General features: G+C 48.0%; 1 protein-coding gene across 16 annotated transcripts in view; it reads right to left on the reverse strand.

The window, feature by feature from the left end:
• MTMR3 (myotubularin related protein 3) overlaps positions 1 to 16,015 on the reverse strand; it is a 132,883-nt gene continuing 116,868 nt past the window's right edge. For 7 of the 16 annotated variants that reach the window (XM_059894244.1, XM_059894238.1, XM_059894232.1 and 4 more), the window contains 10 exons: positions 13,940 to 14,135; positions 12,959 to 13,144; positions 10,174 to 10,344; positions 8,819 to 8,964; positions 6,642 to 8,055; positions 5,874 to 5,927; positions 5,416 to 5,526; positions 4,854 to 4,942; positions 4,077 to 4,103; positions 1 to 2,203 (listed from right to left, as the gene is read on the reverse strand). In XM_059894244.1, coding sequence (XP_059750227.1) covers positions 2,032 to 2,203; positions 4,077 to 4,103; positions 4,854 to 4,942; positions 5,416 to 5,526; positions 5,874 to 5,927; positions 6,642 to 8,055; positions 8,819 to 8,964; positions 10,174 to 10,344; positions 12,959 to 13,144; positions 13,940 to 14,135 — 2,566 coding nt within the window. In that variant the 3' untranslated portion in view covers positions 1 to 2,031. The remainder of the gene's footprint in view (positions 2,204 to 4,076; positions 4,104 to 4,853; positions 4,943 to 5,415; positions 5,527 to 5,873; positions 5,928 to 6,641; positions 8,056 to 8,818; positions 8,965 to 10,173; positions 10,345 to 12,958; positions 13,145 to 13,939; positions 14,136 to 16,015) is intronic. The other 9 variants (XM_059894241.1, XM_059894245.1, XM_059894243.1 and 6 more) reach the window with 8 other exon arrangements.

Raw genomic sequence — 16,015 nt, forward strand, 5'->3', positions numbered from 1 at the left:
TACCATGCGGAACACTAAACTTTATTCACTTTATATATTTAACAGTTCTAAAGTATTTACTTCTTTGACAAAAAATGAAAAATATAGGAGCACTGACCAACTCCTCTTTAGGAGAAAAGGGTTATATATACAGCTACGGAGAGTTACGGTTCCTCCTTTACATACAAAGAAAAATATTAATAAAAAAGTGCTTCATTGATCAAAAAAGGGCTAAGAGCTGCAAGCATTTATTCACACTGTACATCAGACCCAAGAAACCCGTATCGTAACCTCTTGGCACCCGTCACTAGGACCTGCACAATCTTCAGTTAGACTGACTTCTCCCTACCTGCAAGGCCAGACCACACAGAGTGCGAAGAACTTACACCCTGTTTCACTAAATTCAGATTCTGAGCAACCTCCTGCCACTGGGAAGTCAAGAGACGCACTCAGATGCTCTTGGCTTTGCCTGGACTGACAGCTCCAGGGAAGGCTTCTGGCCCACATCTTATCTACACCCAGGCACACACAGGAGCCACCTTCCTGAGAGACAACTTGCCCTTAGCTAGGGAATTGCTTCCAAAGGGTCAGGAGAGTTCTCAGGCCTCACCCCCACTGCCCACCACAATCCGCCCTGTTACCAGTTAGCAGCTTTTAGCAGAGCCAAGCATGGCCCTTCCCCCGAGAGGGAGGGCAGGCACAAAACATGGATGCCAAGATCACAAAGCACAAACCTAAACTCCTCTCCAATCTTCTCCATACCCACCTCCACCACAAATAGTCTTGATTTAAATAAGGCTCTTTTTGGACCCCATCAAAGCTTACTAAGGAAAGGTGCCTTGCATCTCCTACGGGCTTTGTCACTTCTCTAAGGAGCCCTGCAGAGTCACCAAGTGGCCCCTCACTGCTGACCAGCAGCACAGGAGCAGGGCAGTGGGACCGCTGGGCCCTTCCCACTGCTCCAAGAAGGGGAGGCAGAGGAAGGCTGAGTCTATGGGACATGCTCCCTTCTCCAGACACTGCCATCTGAAAGGCTGATTCTACCCCTAAAGGGGGAGATCCATGATTGGTTTGGGAGTGGGGAATTTTTGGAACCCTGAGTCTGGATTTCCCTGTGCTAGCCGAGGAAGAGAGATTGTTCGGGGGACCAGGACCCGGAAGGGGCTTCCAGGCTCAGGGCATACTTTGGCCTTGACCACGGCAGCAGAATACTGCACTCTGGCCAGTCTGCACCCTATGCCTGAGGGTGGGAAGCGCCACACAGCCTGGCTGAGGGGGGCAGACCGTTGACAGTGAGGGGAGCCCTAGACAATCTGGGTCAAGTTAAAAAGAGAATCCCATGGGGGAGAATATGCCAGCCACCCATTCCCAGCCCTCTCCCTGCCTCACAAGTGTACCCCTTCTTTCCCCAAACGGGGTGGGGGCACCTAAGGGGTCCCACTTACTATGTGCCTATGCGCCTCCCTCCAAACTCCAATCCCGTTTTGGGTGGGACTAGCCCAGTCCCTCTCGGAAGGGAGAGGGCACCTGGGGCACTGCTCTTAGAGCAGATGCTTTCAGCGTCCTCAGCAGCAAAGGTTTTTCCAATCCAATCAGCTCTGATGTGGCAGTGATACGAGGAAAGGTCACAAACGTCAGCACTGGCTTTATTCCCTGCTCTCTATCTCAGGCCTCCACTCCTGACTCAACCAGCCTCCGTCCCAGCCTGAGGAACTAAGCCACCCCTCAGCATCGCCTGACAGCAGGCAGCTCAACAGTTATAGGGGGCCTGGCAACCTCTGGTCTTCCATCCAAAAAAAAAACGATAAACAGGGTACTTGTCTCATTTTTGGAGGCAGAGGGGGGATAGAAAATGGAGAGGAAAAAAAAGGGTGGGTTGGGGAGGGAGAGATCAATCTACAATCCAGTGGTACATCCCAAATTTCCATCACTCTGCACAGTTGGTTCCATGTCCCCATTCCAAAGTGCATGGGCCTCTCAGTCTGCCCAGGCTGTTGTGGGCCTGTCAGAGGAACAGCAGCTTGGCCTCTGCCCGCCCCAGGTCACTGAGCTTCAGTTTGAAGTGGCAGCAATGGGCTTATCCAGTTCAAGGTCAATGCTGGAGCTTGTGGGATGCAGGCTGCTATAGCAAGACTTGCACACTCGACTAGGTTCAAAGAGCTGTTGGCTGGGAACTGGAACCTTCTGGTTACAACAACTGGAGCAGAATACGTTCCCACAATTCCTTGAGATGAGCAGAAACAAAAACAGCATTAGTGTCAGCAGACACGGGGTGGAGAAACCAACTTCAGAAGACAGCGCTTCTCTGTACACGATTCAGATGTGCCGGAGACTCGTCTAATATCAAACACTCTCGTTTGTCTAAACCCAGGAAGAAGCCAGGAAGGGAGGGGACCGCTCCCTAGCACAATTGCACACCACTTTCACTTTAGGGCCAAGGACACCTGGCTGCCTCACCACTATGGCTCAAGGTTACAAGGTGTCAGGTAGATGCTGCTCAAGAGAGATCCAAAACAAATGAGCCCAGGGCAGAAGGCCATTGAGCTAGCAGCCAAGTCTTGGCCCAGGAAAACTCCGTGGCCTCACCCACCTGGGCAATGGCCTCTCTGTAGCTTATGATCATAGAGAGGCCGGAGTCCAATGGAACTGCCTCTAGGCTAATCAGATGAGAGAAACTCCCAGCCCAGCTGGGGAGTGAGGAGCCTTGCCCAAAGGCTCAGAGGCAACAACACGAAGAATTGACTGCTGCCATCTAGGACTGCTTTTGCTGCCAGCATGCGAAGCCAGGAGACAAGCAACCAGTGACACATGCTCAGGGTGAAAAGACAAGAGCACAGGTGAACACAGGTGCACACACACCCCCTATTAGACAAGGATGAGTTGACAATGGGTCACTCCCCTGCCCCCATGCATCTCCAGGGAATATCAGCTCTACCTGAAGGCCTGACTGCACCCAGGCCCCCGGCCTCTCTCCACTCCTCCATTTGAAAGCCCAGCTCTGATGCGCCTGTGCAGCAAAGGTCTGCACACCCAAACTGATGCCCTTCACACTACCAGGAAAGGGAACTGGCAGAGGATGAGTTTCTGCTCACCTTACAACCCCACCCCACTCTGGGGAGGCCCTAGAATAGGAGACTCCGAAGAGTCTGATGCAGCCCGCCAAAGACCTGGGGCAAGCATCTAAAAGGAAATCCTCCTCCTTAGCCAGCATCACTCACTACTTTTTCATTTATGCTCCTCAGAAAGGAAACCCACTGCTGGATTAAGGACCACTTAAGCACAGAAGAGAGAATACTGAATACCCTTTGGCAACAAAATACCACCGGCAAAAGGAAAACGCTAGACAAGGAGCAATGGAAAGACAGAATTAAAACAAACACAAGACTTCATCTGCTAGAATGCAGTGAGTACTTCACAACTCTGTTTCTGAAAAGCATGAGTCAGCAACAACTGTGGTTACAGAGAAAAATTACCTAAATCTATTTCTAGATGTGTACATTTATTTAACATACCTTCTGGAATTCAGCTTAAAGGCCTGACATGAATTTGATGAGTTAAGCTTTTCTATCTGACTTCTTTCAGGGGATCCTGATAGACCCTAAGTGGAGTTTTCCCTTAAGTCTTCAATGCTAACAGTTCTCTGGAAAGACCACCTCTGTTCAGTCCTGGGCTTTTTTTTTTTTTTTTTTTTTTTTTTTTAGAAAAAGCAGTCATGCTGTTTGACTTGAAAGTCACAAGCATCATTCTGGCATCTAAGTGAATGACTGACCCAAACAAAATAGCTCTAAAACCCCTCAACTGGCTATTCCACAAGACCAGCCCCTGCTGAAGCACCGCTTCTTGCCATAGGCAAGATGGCTCGGCTGACCTATGCAGTCAGCAGGGGCAACCACGGCTGCAACCTGACTCAGCTGTAATGGTCTCCTCAGCTAGCTGCTGTGGTCTCCCCACCCCACCCAAGCCCACCTGCTTGCCTGCCTGCACTCCTGCCCCAAGCTTCATCCCAATGAGTGCAGAGAGGGGGAAATGGTAGCGTTAGTGTGGAGAAGTTACTGTAGGTGTGCAGAAATCACAGACAGGTTGTTGCAAATGCTCACCACGTTTGATCAACACGGTCAATGTCCCTGCAAGGAGGGGAGAAAGAGCTCAGAGAAGAAGTCAACTAAAGACATTTGGGCTTGGGGTGAGGGTGGGGAGATACACAGTCCTAGAAGCATCATCACTAGACAAAGAGGTGGTTCCATTTTCAATCCAGGTCCATTCATGTGGGTGGGCTATGTCACACAGTTCAGATAAAAGTCCTACCCCAAGAACACTGAACATCCTCCAGTCACCACCCCAGCTGGGGCAAAGCATCCTTAGCCACTCACTACCCCAACCCAGAAGGAAGAAAGAAGTCAGGAGCCTTATGGATTGAAGACTATACCCTAAGCTATTCCCACTAGTCCTCCAACCAATAAGTATGTGGTCAGGGAGCGGGGGTAAGGAGTAGGAAAACGAAGTTCCCTGCCCACAGCAGGAAAACTGTCTTTGCTCACAGCAGCCGTGCTGAATGGGAAGAAATTGTATTCTAGGAATAAGAAATGGCGGTGTGGGTGGTGGCGGCAGTTGCTCCACCAATCCAGGAAGCAAAATAAAAAAGGGACATCATTTTCAAAACTTACGATCACTCTAAAATGGAAGAAAGACACCCAGTGCAGTTCTGCAAACACCAATTTCAGAGGCACAAAAGGTGAGTCAGGGTCCTGTAGACCCTGGGGTCTGCCTCAGAACACTGCCAGCCAGCTGCCTGCATCTTTCAAATCTGCAGGCTCTGTGGACCAAACCTCAGCCTCTACACCCCCACCCACCCCACCACACCCTCCCAGTGGCACCTGCAGTGGTGCTTCCTGCTGGCAAGCCAGAAGGCGCTGTCGCATGCATAGCAGTGGGCGGCCAGGTGGTCAGGGAGCCAACGGGTCATCTGTAAAACGGATGAGGCCAGGTTAGTGACAGGAGATGGGCCATCCAGCCGGAGCCAACAGAGCCATGCTGGGGGCAGCAAGAGTCACAAGGACCACACTGGCTCCAGTGGCACCAGCCCATCAGGTCTGATGTCAGCAGTACAAGAAAGGCGTCCAAATCGTTTCCCTGGAGGGGACTCCAAACTCCCCTGAGATCAAGTGGCAGGCAACAGCACCCTGGGTCGCTATGAGAGCTGGCAAGGCTCCAGTTCATAGAGGCAATGAGGAGAGAGGGCTGGCCTGCTGCATCTCCCCTGCTGAGAAATTCTAGGCTTGATGGGAATTCATAGGTGCTGAGATTCAGAGAGGCTCAAGGCTAAGTGTGCTGTGTGGTCATTCCTTAGCCAGGGGCAGGGGGAATGGATGATGGGGGTAGAGAAGAACTGCAAAACAGTTGCATGGGTGGCACTCAGAACAGGGGCTGAGCCTGTACCTCCGTGTCCTGTTTATCCACCTGCTCCCAGCTGGCTTCAGAGAAAATCTCTGTGCTGCAGCGAGACAAACAGTTCTGATCCAGAATGCTTTCCGAGTCAGGAATTGAAGTCTGTTGGCAAACAAACACAGCTGAACAGAATGAACCTGGTCTCCTCCCAGAAGAAGAAAGGGCTTGGCAAAGAAGGGAGCACTGGGGACTTTGGGCGGGCCTGGGTGTTAGGGCTGCTGAATCTCTAGGTGCCTCAGCCATCAAGAATTGGGTTGAGCAGGTTCAGAGACAGAGCTGAGCTCAGCTGGAAGAGAGATACACAGATCTAAGGTTATGTGCAGGGATTCTGGCATGGAAAGATAGGCCTCGGGTTCCAGGAAGTGAGTAGGGCAGAAATGACCAGGATGAAGTGGGAACTCAGTGTCAGCTGCTCCAGGGGGGCCTGTAAATCCAACCCTGCCACTTACATGTGTGTGTTGAAACTGAGTGCTTTGGGCATGTCCTCCTTTCTCTGAAGGACTCTTTGGGAAAATGAGAAACCATCATTAGTATAAAGGAAAAACCAAGTCAGTTTGAATTGAAAGTCATTGGACGAGCCCGCCTTTAATGTACGCTGACTGCTTCAGAGCCAGACTCACGCTTGTCCTTAATCACGTTGAGACTGCCTCCTTGAGAACCTCCCCTCAGGTACCACCACTCCGGTCACCAGCCTCCATCAGTGCTAACTCCCAACAGTGCTACCTCTCCCCATTTCTACTGCCATCACCTGCTGCAAGGTAGGTACAAATATCCGTTTAAAAAGAACTAAACCTTCACAGCTACAGCCCATGTTATGTTTGGGGGTTGGGGGGTGGGGTGCAGCGGCTAATTGTTCCCTAGCTACTGGGGTAGGACAGGCACTATGATTTCACAGGCATATTTGACATTGCCCTACAAATGTTATTCTGCCCAGGAGTTCACACTTTTCTCAAGGCATGATCCTCTCTCCAAAGAGAACTGACCAACCACATAGTGAGTGCTAACTCTCTTCCTTATTCTGTCTAGACAGGATACTTGTGGAAAGTAAGCAAGACAGGAAAGAAAAAGAAGAACTGCCAATCACCTGGCTGAGGCTGATCTCCAGCCTCTCTCAATTCTGGAACTTTCCAGTTCTTTCAGAAATCTGTACAAAGGGCGCCCCGGCTCAGTGTGCCCTGTCTCCTTGTGCAGCTATGGAGGCACCATGGTGTACTTACCACTTCATCCCCAAAGTCCCCATTGAAGCGTAGGGAGCTGGTCAGGTACTGGCTCTCCAGGCGACTCCTCAGCTCCTGGACTTGTTTCTTCAAGGTCTCCACTTCCTGCTGGTGGCCCGACTCAATCTGACGCAGGCGCTGTTGGATAGTGTCCGTGTACACAGGCATGCCGTCGTCGTCCAGGTGGCTGCGGGAAGGCTGGTCAGGGCTGCCAGTTGCAGACGCCCTCCCCGAGTGGCTGTGCAGCCACTTGTGGTGCAAGTTCCTCGAGTGTAAGTGGGCAGAGCTGCAGCTTGTGGCAGACAGCTGGCGGCTCAGTGAGTCCTTGCTCCTACCAGTCTCCCCATTGGCGCAGTGCCCATTGGGGGTAGGGTACTTCTGGAGGGTACTATGCCCTGGGGGCTGCTCTGAGGCCTTATTTTCAGTCTCTGGAGCACCATTGCACACAAGCCCCTCTTTACATTCGGCTAAAGGCAAGGCACAAGGAGAATGCGCTGGGCTCTGGGTGCCGCTGGGGGAAGTCCTATACACCAGAGATCCCACTTGGGGCCTCTCAGCCAGGCTCCTCTCTGAAGGCCTGGGCTCCATGGCTTGAGGAAGCTCCTCCTTGCCACTGAACCTGCCACTGCTTACCCTGGCAGGTAAGCAAGGTTTATCATGGCCTTGGGGACCACTTTCTGACTTCACTTTATCTTCCACTAACATGTCCATGGAACTATCCGCGTTTGGTCCTCTGGTCTCAAATGAAACTTGGGAGGGCAGAGAACTTGACTGTGAGGTACCAGAGCCAACTTTTACATCTACTGAGATTGGAAGGACTGCTTCCTCCCTGTCCTGTGTGATAGCTCCTATTCGAGACTGTTCCACAGGGACCTCCTGGGCATCCTCTCCCTGGGGGGGCTCCTGTAGAGAACTGGGGAGAATACTGTGCCCACCCTGCTGCTCAGGAATACCCTGTGAGAGCACAAGAAGGCTGGTGCCTGGATGGCTCCTTAGAGCAGCATCACCCAGTTCTGGCTCTTGATGAAGCACAATGGCTGGGAGCTCAGGGGTCTTCCCCCTGCTCCCCTCTTCTAAAAGAGCCTCCTCTTTGACCTCCTGCATCCCCCTGTGGGCAGGCTCCTCTACCCCACTCTCCTCTTTGGTGGCCTCTTGCAGGATATTCTCCATCTGCCCCTCAGCTACTCCAGCTGCAACAGACAGCTCGGCACCACCCAGCACTTTGGCTGGCTTCCCCAGGCTGTCAGGATCCAGAAGCTCCTCTCCAGGACCAGCCAGAGTGCTCAGTTCCAGCGAGCGACGGTGCTCCTGCCACTTCTCATTCAGGCTTGGGTCACTGCTGCGCCGGCTGGCTAGAGGCACTGTGTTCTCGCAGGCTGTGGTCAGATTGTCAAATGATCTAGTCTTTGGTAGCCTAAAGGAAGGAGTTTGGGGGAAATGAGAATATGAGGTTGTTCACAGGGAAGTAGGAGACAACAGGTTTTAACAGGCAGTCATTTCATAAACGGCTCCATTACGGCTACTCAAGGAGCCATGGCGCATCTGGAGTAAGGCTCAGACTGCAGGAAGGCAGAGCTCCAGGACGAGTACTTCTATTCCTCTGGCACCATCCCTACCCCATGCCCAACACATACAAATAAGCTAATAGCAAATGCTATTTTAAAAAGATATTCTTCATGATACTGCTGTGTTTCTCAATTAGTGGCAGAGGAAAGTAGCACTGCTGATCTTCTGATATTACAATATTTTAAATTATTATTCATCAGTCTGCATTCAGTAAAGCTAATTCATAGGTCTCAAAGCCAGACTATCATCTGACGGCATCTGCCTTTCAAGCCCAGGACAGCAAGTCACAGCAGGCAGGCAGGAGCACAGAGCAGTGGCTGAAACTCAAGCCAGAGGGTCACAAGGAACCCAGAGGATATGCTCCATCACTGAGAAACTGCTTGGTGCATGCAAGAGAGTGATGTAGCAACAGGGCCCAGTACTCTTCAGGAAACAAGGCTCTTACAGCCTCATAGCCCAAAACCCTTATACCTTCCCTAAGAAAACTTCAGAGATCTAAGAAAGATGTGTGGAACCAGACAATGTCATGATCTCCAACCATCCCTGGATGCATCCCAACACAGGAGTAACCCACAAAGGACCTGCAGTCTTGGCATCAGCCCCAGGCTCACCGACTCAGAGGTGGATCATCAGGGCTGGTGCCAGGGGCTGGGTATGGTGCACAGCTGTCGTCCACGGGGGTGGACGGGGATGGGCAGGGCAGGTACACTGCACTCCACAGCATCAGGTTACGCACGTGGCACACAGGGTACAACACCTGAAGAGAGAGCGGTGGACACAGGTTTAAACAACTTCCAACAAGTCTGTTAGAAATGTCTAGAAATGAGGGTGAAGAAGCAAGCACCAAGCAGGAACACCCAGCAGTCCTGCACAATCTCCAGGGGGCATTAGCATGAGTGGATGCAGCTCTATCACGGGGGGTGGTGGGTAGATGGGACATTTTTCACCTGACAGCCTCTGTGAGAATGAAAATCTAAAAAAAATTCTTTAAATCCATTTCTCATTAGTTGTTTCTTAGGTCACCTTTATTGAATGACTGGCTTTTCTCAACCTAATTTGTTGCTTTTACTGCACAAGAAAATGAGTCATTCTGCTAGATGGTGATAGTTCCCTAGTACAAAAGCTTGGCTTCAGAACACACTGTCAAACCTGTTTTATAGGATCATCTAAATTAATCAAGTTAAAAGGAGGGAATTTTCTTCTGTACTGTTACTTCCCCAGCAGGCACAGGAGACAGAGAAGCAGCTAGCTTCAATCTTTCCTTGGACTACTTAACTGTAGTAAGAGGTTTATTAATAGTCCAGCAAATCAATATAACCTCTGATTAGCCTCCTTGTGACTTTAGAACTTAAGATGCATTCTGACAAAAGGAACATTACTGTGTACATTACTGTGTACCAATGCATAGATATAAGTGCCTCCTTTTCTCTGCTTAACAGAAAGTGTTCCTTTGAGGAACAAAGTCTTAAAGGGCCTGCCAGTTCTCCATGTGAGCAGAGGATCACACAGACACACTGCTGGTGTCACACACAGTTTTCTGCTGAGACAGATGCTGCAATGGGTATCATTGCCTGTTGACACTGGAAGGGTGCTGGGGGCCTGCACCTCCTTCTGAGCTATCAGGGGCATCCAGGGAATAACTTAAGTGCCTCCTCCACTTGTTAGACAGAACATGCTAGAAATAAGTTAAGCTCTGGCAGAGGTGCCAGAAAAGATTCATGTCTAGAGTGGCAAAGTTAGAGATGTTTGTTAAATCAAACCACCCTGAACAAAGAGCAGTCAGAAGCAGGGCAGAATAACCAGAAAACAGGCCTTTCTCAGGACAGAGTGGTTGGGAAAAAATGGAACTACTCCATCCAGAGACAACTGAGATGCCTTCAAGAGTCACTTCTCAAAAAAGATCCCATATGTCCCCATCCCCAAATTCATTCTGCTGATGAGGGAGAAAAGACTAAAGAATACATACGGCTTCTGACTGAGAGGAATACAGTAGGTTTTTGAAAGCCTTGTTGCCCGCCCGAAGCAGCGACCACACAGAACATGTCCGTTCCTGAGTATGTTTTTCCCCTCTCTCCTTGGCGTTGTTGCACAGGAATGTTCCAAAGAGGCAGGAATAGGTATGCTGCACCAGTTTCACCTGTGGGAGTCCAATATGAGGCAAAATCAAGCAATGGGTACACCATTTTCTGGGGGAAGGTCAGCCCAGCTAAGCCACCTTCCCCGACACCCCTGATGTGCACTTCAGTTCACGCTTGGTAAGGATGGGGGGGGGGACCCAAGTAAGCCACCCAATTGCAGACTCCTCACAACCCCAGCCACCATCACTCCTAAGTCAAAACAGCAAAGACAGGGTGTTGGCACCCCCATCCTCTTGGCCTCCCTTGTAAACAGTCTCCAAGGTCCCAAGTTAACAGCTACCCATATAAACTAGACATAGGAGCAGGTCAGTGTGCAACCCAAGCCTGAACTTCTAAACAGCTTTTCATTCAGCAAGTTGCTATTGAGCATCTCACATACCCCAAATGTTTCTGTGGGTGCTGGACAGGCAACAGTGAGAAGACGGCTCTCCTGCCCTGGTAGAGCTCACTCTGCCTGTGGGGGGAGGGGTGACCAGTGCTATGGACAATAAGGCAGGGTAAGAGGGCCAGAGCACATGCAGGGCAGCGTGAGAAGGCTCACTGGCCTCTAGAGACCTGATGGAAGTGAGAGAGCAGATCATACCAGCCGGGGGTGGGAGAGGAGGCTGCTCCAGGCAGAGGCAACCGCCAGCACAATGGCCTTGAGGTGAGTACAGGATTGCAACTTCTGAGGAACTGACAGACATTGCATGAGGCGGAGGATGGGAGGAAATGAGCCTGGACAGGCTTGCAGGCCATTTTAAGGACTGTGGAGAGAGCCTTGGAGGACTTGCAGGCCATTTTAAGGACTGTGACTTTTATTCTGTGTGAAAAGCAGAGTCATTGGAGGTTTCCTGACAGAGGAATGATACAGTCTGTATCATGTTTTAGAAGGACCCCTCAGGCTGCTAGACTGACTCGGGAATTGGGACAGGAGATGTGGTGGCTTAGACTAGTGCTGGGAACAGCACAGGTAGCAATAAGTTATCAGGTTTTAGATATATTTTTAAAGCAGAGCTGCAGAATCTGCTGACAGACTGAATATGGAATATGAAAGAAAGGAGAGTTGAGGATGACATAAAAGTTTCTGCCCTAAATGAATCGAAGGTTTGAGTTGCCATTTGGTGAGATGGAAGACTTCTGGAAGATCAGTTTTGGGGTGAAGCCATATGGAAATCAACAACTAAGTTCTGAACATGTTAAGTTTGAAATACCATTAAGACATCCAAGTGGAGATACTGAGTAGTCACAAGTGGATGAGAGCCTGGAGTTAAGTGGAGAGAGAGATCTGAGCTGAAGACGTATACATGTGGGAATCACAGAGAGCAATTAAAGCCAACAAACTGGATGAAATCCCTAGAGAAGGAGGCTGAGCCCTGGGCACTCCCAGCATTCACAAGTGGGGAGGGAAAGAGGAACCAGCAAAGGAGACAGAAAGGACCAGTTGGTGAAGCGGAGGAGAACTAAGAGTGTGTGCTGGAAGTCAACTGAAGAAAGTGTTTCAAGAAAGGAGTGATTAAATTGTGCCAAATTTTAATGATGGATCAAAGAAGATGAAGGCAGTCAAAAGGTACAGACTTCCAGTTATAAAATAAGTAAGTTGTGGGATGTGATGTGCAGCAGGGTGACTGTAAGTTAGTAATACTGTACTGTATATTTGAAGGTTGCCAGGAGAGGACATCTTAAAAGTTCTCATCACAAGAAAAAAACTTTGTAACTATGTATGGTAACAGATGTTAACTAGAATTTTGTGGTAATCTTTTAGCAATATATACAAATATCAAATCACTGTTGTACACCTGAAACTAATATAATGTTATCTATCACTTATACTGCAATTAAAAAAAAGAAGGGTGATTGAAAACTGATCACTGGATTAGAAATGTGAAGGTCACTGGTGACCTTAACAAGAGCAGCTCTGGTAAAGTGGTGGAGTGAACACCTGACTGGGCCAGGTTTAAAAGAGAATGGGAGGAGAAGCGTTTGAGAGAGTAAATGTCAAGACTTGAGGAGCTCTGCTGTGAAGAAATGAGGTATGAAAAATGAGATAATAGCTAGAGGGGGATGCAGGACCCAGAAATGGTTTTGATGAAATAGGAGGCACTATACCATGCTTGTATGCTGATGGCAATGATCTGGTAAAAAAGGAAAATAGGCTGACGCAGAGGGCAGGGAGGAGAAATGCTGAAGCCATGAAGCTGAGCAAAGGAGGGGGGTGGAAGCTGGTGCACAAGTGGAGGAGGGGCTGGAAGAGGGCAAGGATAGTACATCCTCCTTCAAAGGACAGGGAGCAGAGAGTGTGGAACAGACGCAGGGGGGGGTTGGTAGATGGACTGGAGGGAGCAGATGAAAATCTATTGTTTCTATTTCTAACTACTGTTTAGTGTGCTTCTGTCCATTTTAAAAGTTATGTTTAGAAGAACTCAAAGTTTATGTAAACTTAGTACACATGGATTCACTAAATAAACAAACACCTGTTTATTACTATTGTTTTTTAATTAAAAATGGAAGAATGGCCCCTCAAATTCTAGAAAAGATGCAGTTTCATGTGAAAACTGGCCCACTAACATTTGCATTGATACCCCTATGAATTTAGAAGGTCCCCAAAACGAAGAATCACAAGCCCAAACTCACAAGGAATGCTTCATTGAACTCAAAAGAGCACGGAAATTGCCTCTGAAGCTGATGAACACAGTCAAGCCACTGTAAAAACACTGGACAACGTTCGTTCAGATCATCCGAGTTCTCCCCATGACCACACCGGTCAGCAAACTTGTGGCCAAAATCCAGCCACTCCATCTCCACGAGGACCTGGAAACCCTGCGGGGAAGCACCCACGAGAGACCCATTTGTGCTCGTCTATCCAAACTATAACTGTCCTGAGCCTAATGTCACCAACAGTGATCCCTTTTAACACCCTCCCACTAAGCCCACCAGGAGCCCCTAACCCAGCCCCACGGCCAAAGGATGGGACACAGGCTTAGGGCAGTTTCCCGATTCCCTCAACTCCATTCCATATCATCAAAAGGGTGGTAACTAAGCATTTATCTAAGTCTTTGTTGAGACTATTTATATTTTTAGCCCTTCATTCACTATAAAAAAGTCATACTTTTTTCCCCCTTAATTTCTTTTTTATTTTTTAATTTCTATCTTTCATGGTATCCTTACAAAGCCATGTTTGTAAAATCTTTCCCCATCCCAGATTTACATATATTTTAGGGGACCTTTATGGTTTTTCTTATATCTTTAACCCAATAGGTGATTATTTCACAATAGGGTTCTTTCTCCACAGAACATTGTGGTGATATACAGACCCATTACCATAATAAGCATGTCAAGATCCTTCTATAGAAGCCCCACTTTCCTGGGGTATCCAAGTAGATACTCTGCAAAGGAAAACATGTCTGTATTCTCAATACCTTGTTATCCACAATCTACCCCCTTTTAAGAGGCACAAGCACTGTGGTACGTACCACAACAATTTAGCTAAAGATAAAGGAGCAATGATTCAAAACTAAAGAAATTTCACTTTCACTGGACCTAGCCACCTCAATCAAAACTGATCATAAAACTCTCCAAGGTTTCCCCCACTCATCCTAAAGTGTCAAATCCTACCTCTATGGTTCGGTAATAAGGGTCCAGCAAGAGCTTAGCCAATGCCACAATCTGGGGGGTGCGGTCCCAGCCATCCGAGCAGTGTGCTAGCACTGGTCGTTGATCACGATCCACAGCATGCACTACCAGAAGTGCTGACTTCAGAAGCACAGACAGGTGATGGAGCCATTTTGTACTTTCAAGAGCTGAGAGCCAACTACAAAAATAAAACAGAAGGGGATAGGAAATGCTGATTTTTATGATATACTGGGTCATGCCAAATACCAGTCATATTAAAAAGCAATTCCCAAAGACTTTTCCTTCCAAATAAAACACTGCCAAAACAAACAGAAAATCTCTGTGTTTACAAAGCATGTACAAGGATGAGACCCAAGCCCTACCATGCAATAGAGGAGAGCCTTCGAAATAGGACAGTAATTAACAGGGCCACCTTTTGTTCCAAAAATCTTATCGCTTATTTCCCAGAGAGAATTAATATTTAATATTTTTTTGTCCATAATAGGTATATCTACCCAGTATAAGAAAAGTAGCTCTTCCTGGAATCTTCTCCAAAAAAAACCAAAAAACAAAAAACACAGCCACTCTGAGATGGAAAAGAGAAAATATTCATATTTAATGATCAGCAACTCTGCCCAGCAAGTTCTCAAAAAAAAAGGTAAAGAAAACTCAAATATAAGTATGTCTGTAATAAGATACAAGCTAGATGCCACATCCAACACTGCAGACAACATTGCTTACTACCCACACCCCAACACCTACCACTGATCAAGTCTTGAATGTCTATGGATTAAAACTGGATGGGCCCACACTAATGATTTAGAACACAAATTAGTACGCCTGTGGCTACACAGTTTCTGGGCTTAGTACTGACTGGATTCAGCAGGGATCTAAAAGAACCTTTTTTTGAAAGGCCTTCAGGAAGTATCAGATCCCAAGAATGGCCCCTTGGGAATAATCACAAGCTGATAACAAACGGGTTTTTAACTGTGTTGACATTTTATTTCTTGTGCCCTGTCATGAATTCTACTCCCCAACCCCCCCAAAAAGCTCCAATTTCTCCAAAATGTGATCAGATTTGTAGTTAAGACCACAGTCTAGTCCTTCAAACTCTGAGTTTGAGGAGAGAATAAATACTTCTGTCAGGGGACTATGAGAAGGCTTTTGCCAAGACTAGCCTATAAAGGCTTATTAAACCTTGGGGAATGAGTATGAATTTTTGGAATAGTCCAAAGAGAGGGTCTTTCCAGGCAAACACACATCAGAATGTACTGCATAAGCACTGGCTTCACATGGATTTGCTTGTTCTACCAACCAGACTCTGACTCCTCAGTGGGCAGACACTGTGTCTCAGGCACAGCTATACCCTCCTTGTGCAGTGCCTAGCACACACTGAAGGTTCCTACTTTTTAAGTTGTGGATAAAAATTCTATCTCAAGACCTTCTATGTCCTACTAAATACCTGAGAAACACTTTTTGCTGGTGGATTGATTATTTATTCTCATTCCTCACACAGTCTTGAAAAAAAATAAAAGATGAGGCTTAGGAGAACAAATACTAACTTATCTCCTGGCCTCTGGAGAAACAGTAAATGAGAACCTGGTTCTCTTGAACCTGACTGAATCATTCTTACGTACCACTTGGTGTCTTCCGTCCATGCCTAACACAGGAGCTGCACTCCAAAATCTGCCAACGGAGGAGGTGCGCTGAGACTCCAGGCTCCCTTGTCCTATTCTCAAAAGCTGAGGTAGCAACCTAAGCATGCTGTAGCCCTCTATGGCCGCAAACAAGTGTCAGGAGGCTCGCTTATAAGCTGGTCCCGCCTCTCCCATAGCTTCTTTTTATCCACAAGGGAAGCTTCAGTACTGCATTATGATTTGCTGCCAAATACAGACAAAGCATTTCCTTCTTCCTTTACAACCTCCCTCCTCCTCCCTGACATTCATTTGGACCAAGCAAGGGCTAATTACATCTTCTTGACTCAGAGTTTAAAAAACAGCTTTTTAAGAAAGAATTTTAACTTATGGAAGATATTAGAGATCAGGTAGTACTGACTCTATCCCTTTTATTTTATAGACA

The sequence above is a fragment of the Balaenoptera ricei genome, chromosome 14 (genome assembly GCF_028023285.1).
Source record: "Balaenoptera ricei isolate mBalRic1 chromosome 14, mBalRic1.hap2, whole genome shotgun sequence".
Lineage (NCBI taxonomy): Eukaryota > Metazoa > Chordata > Mammalia > Artiodactyla > Balaenopteridae > Balaenoptera > Balaenoptera ricei.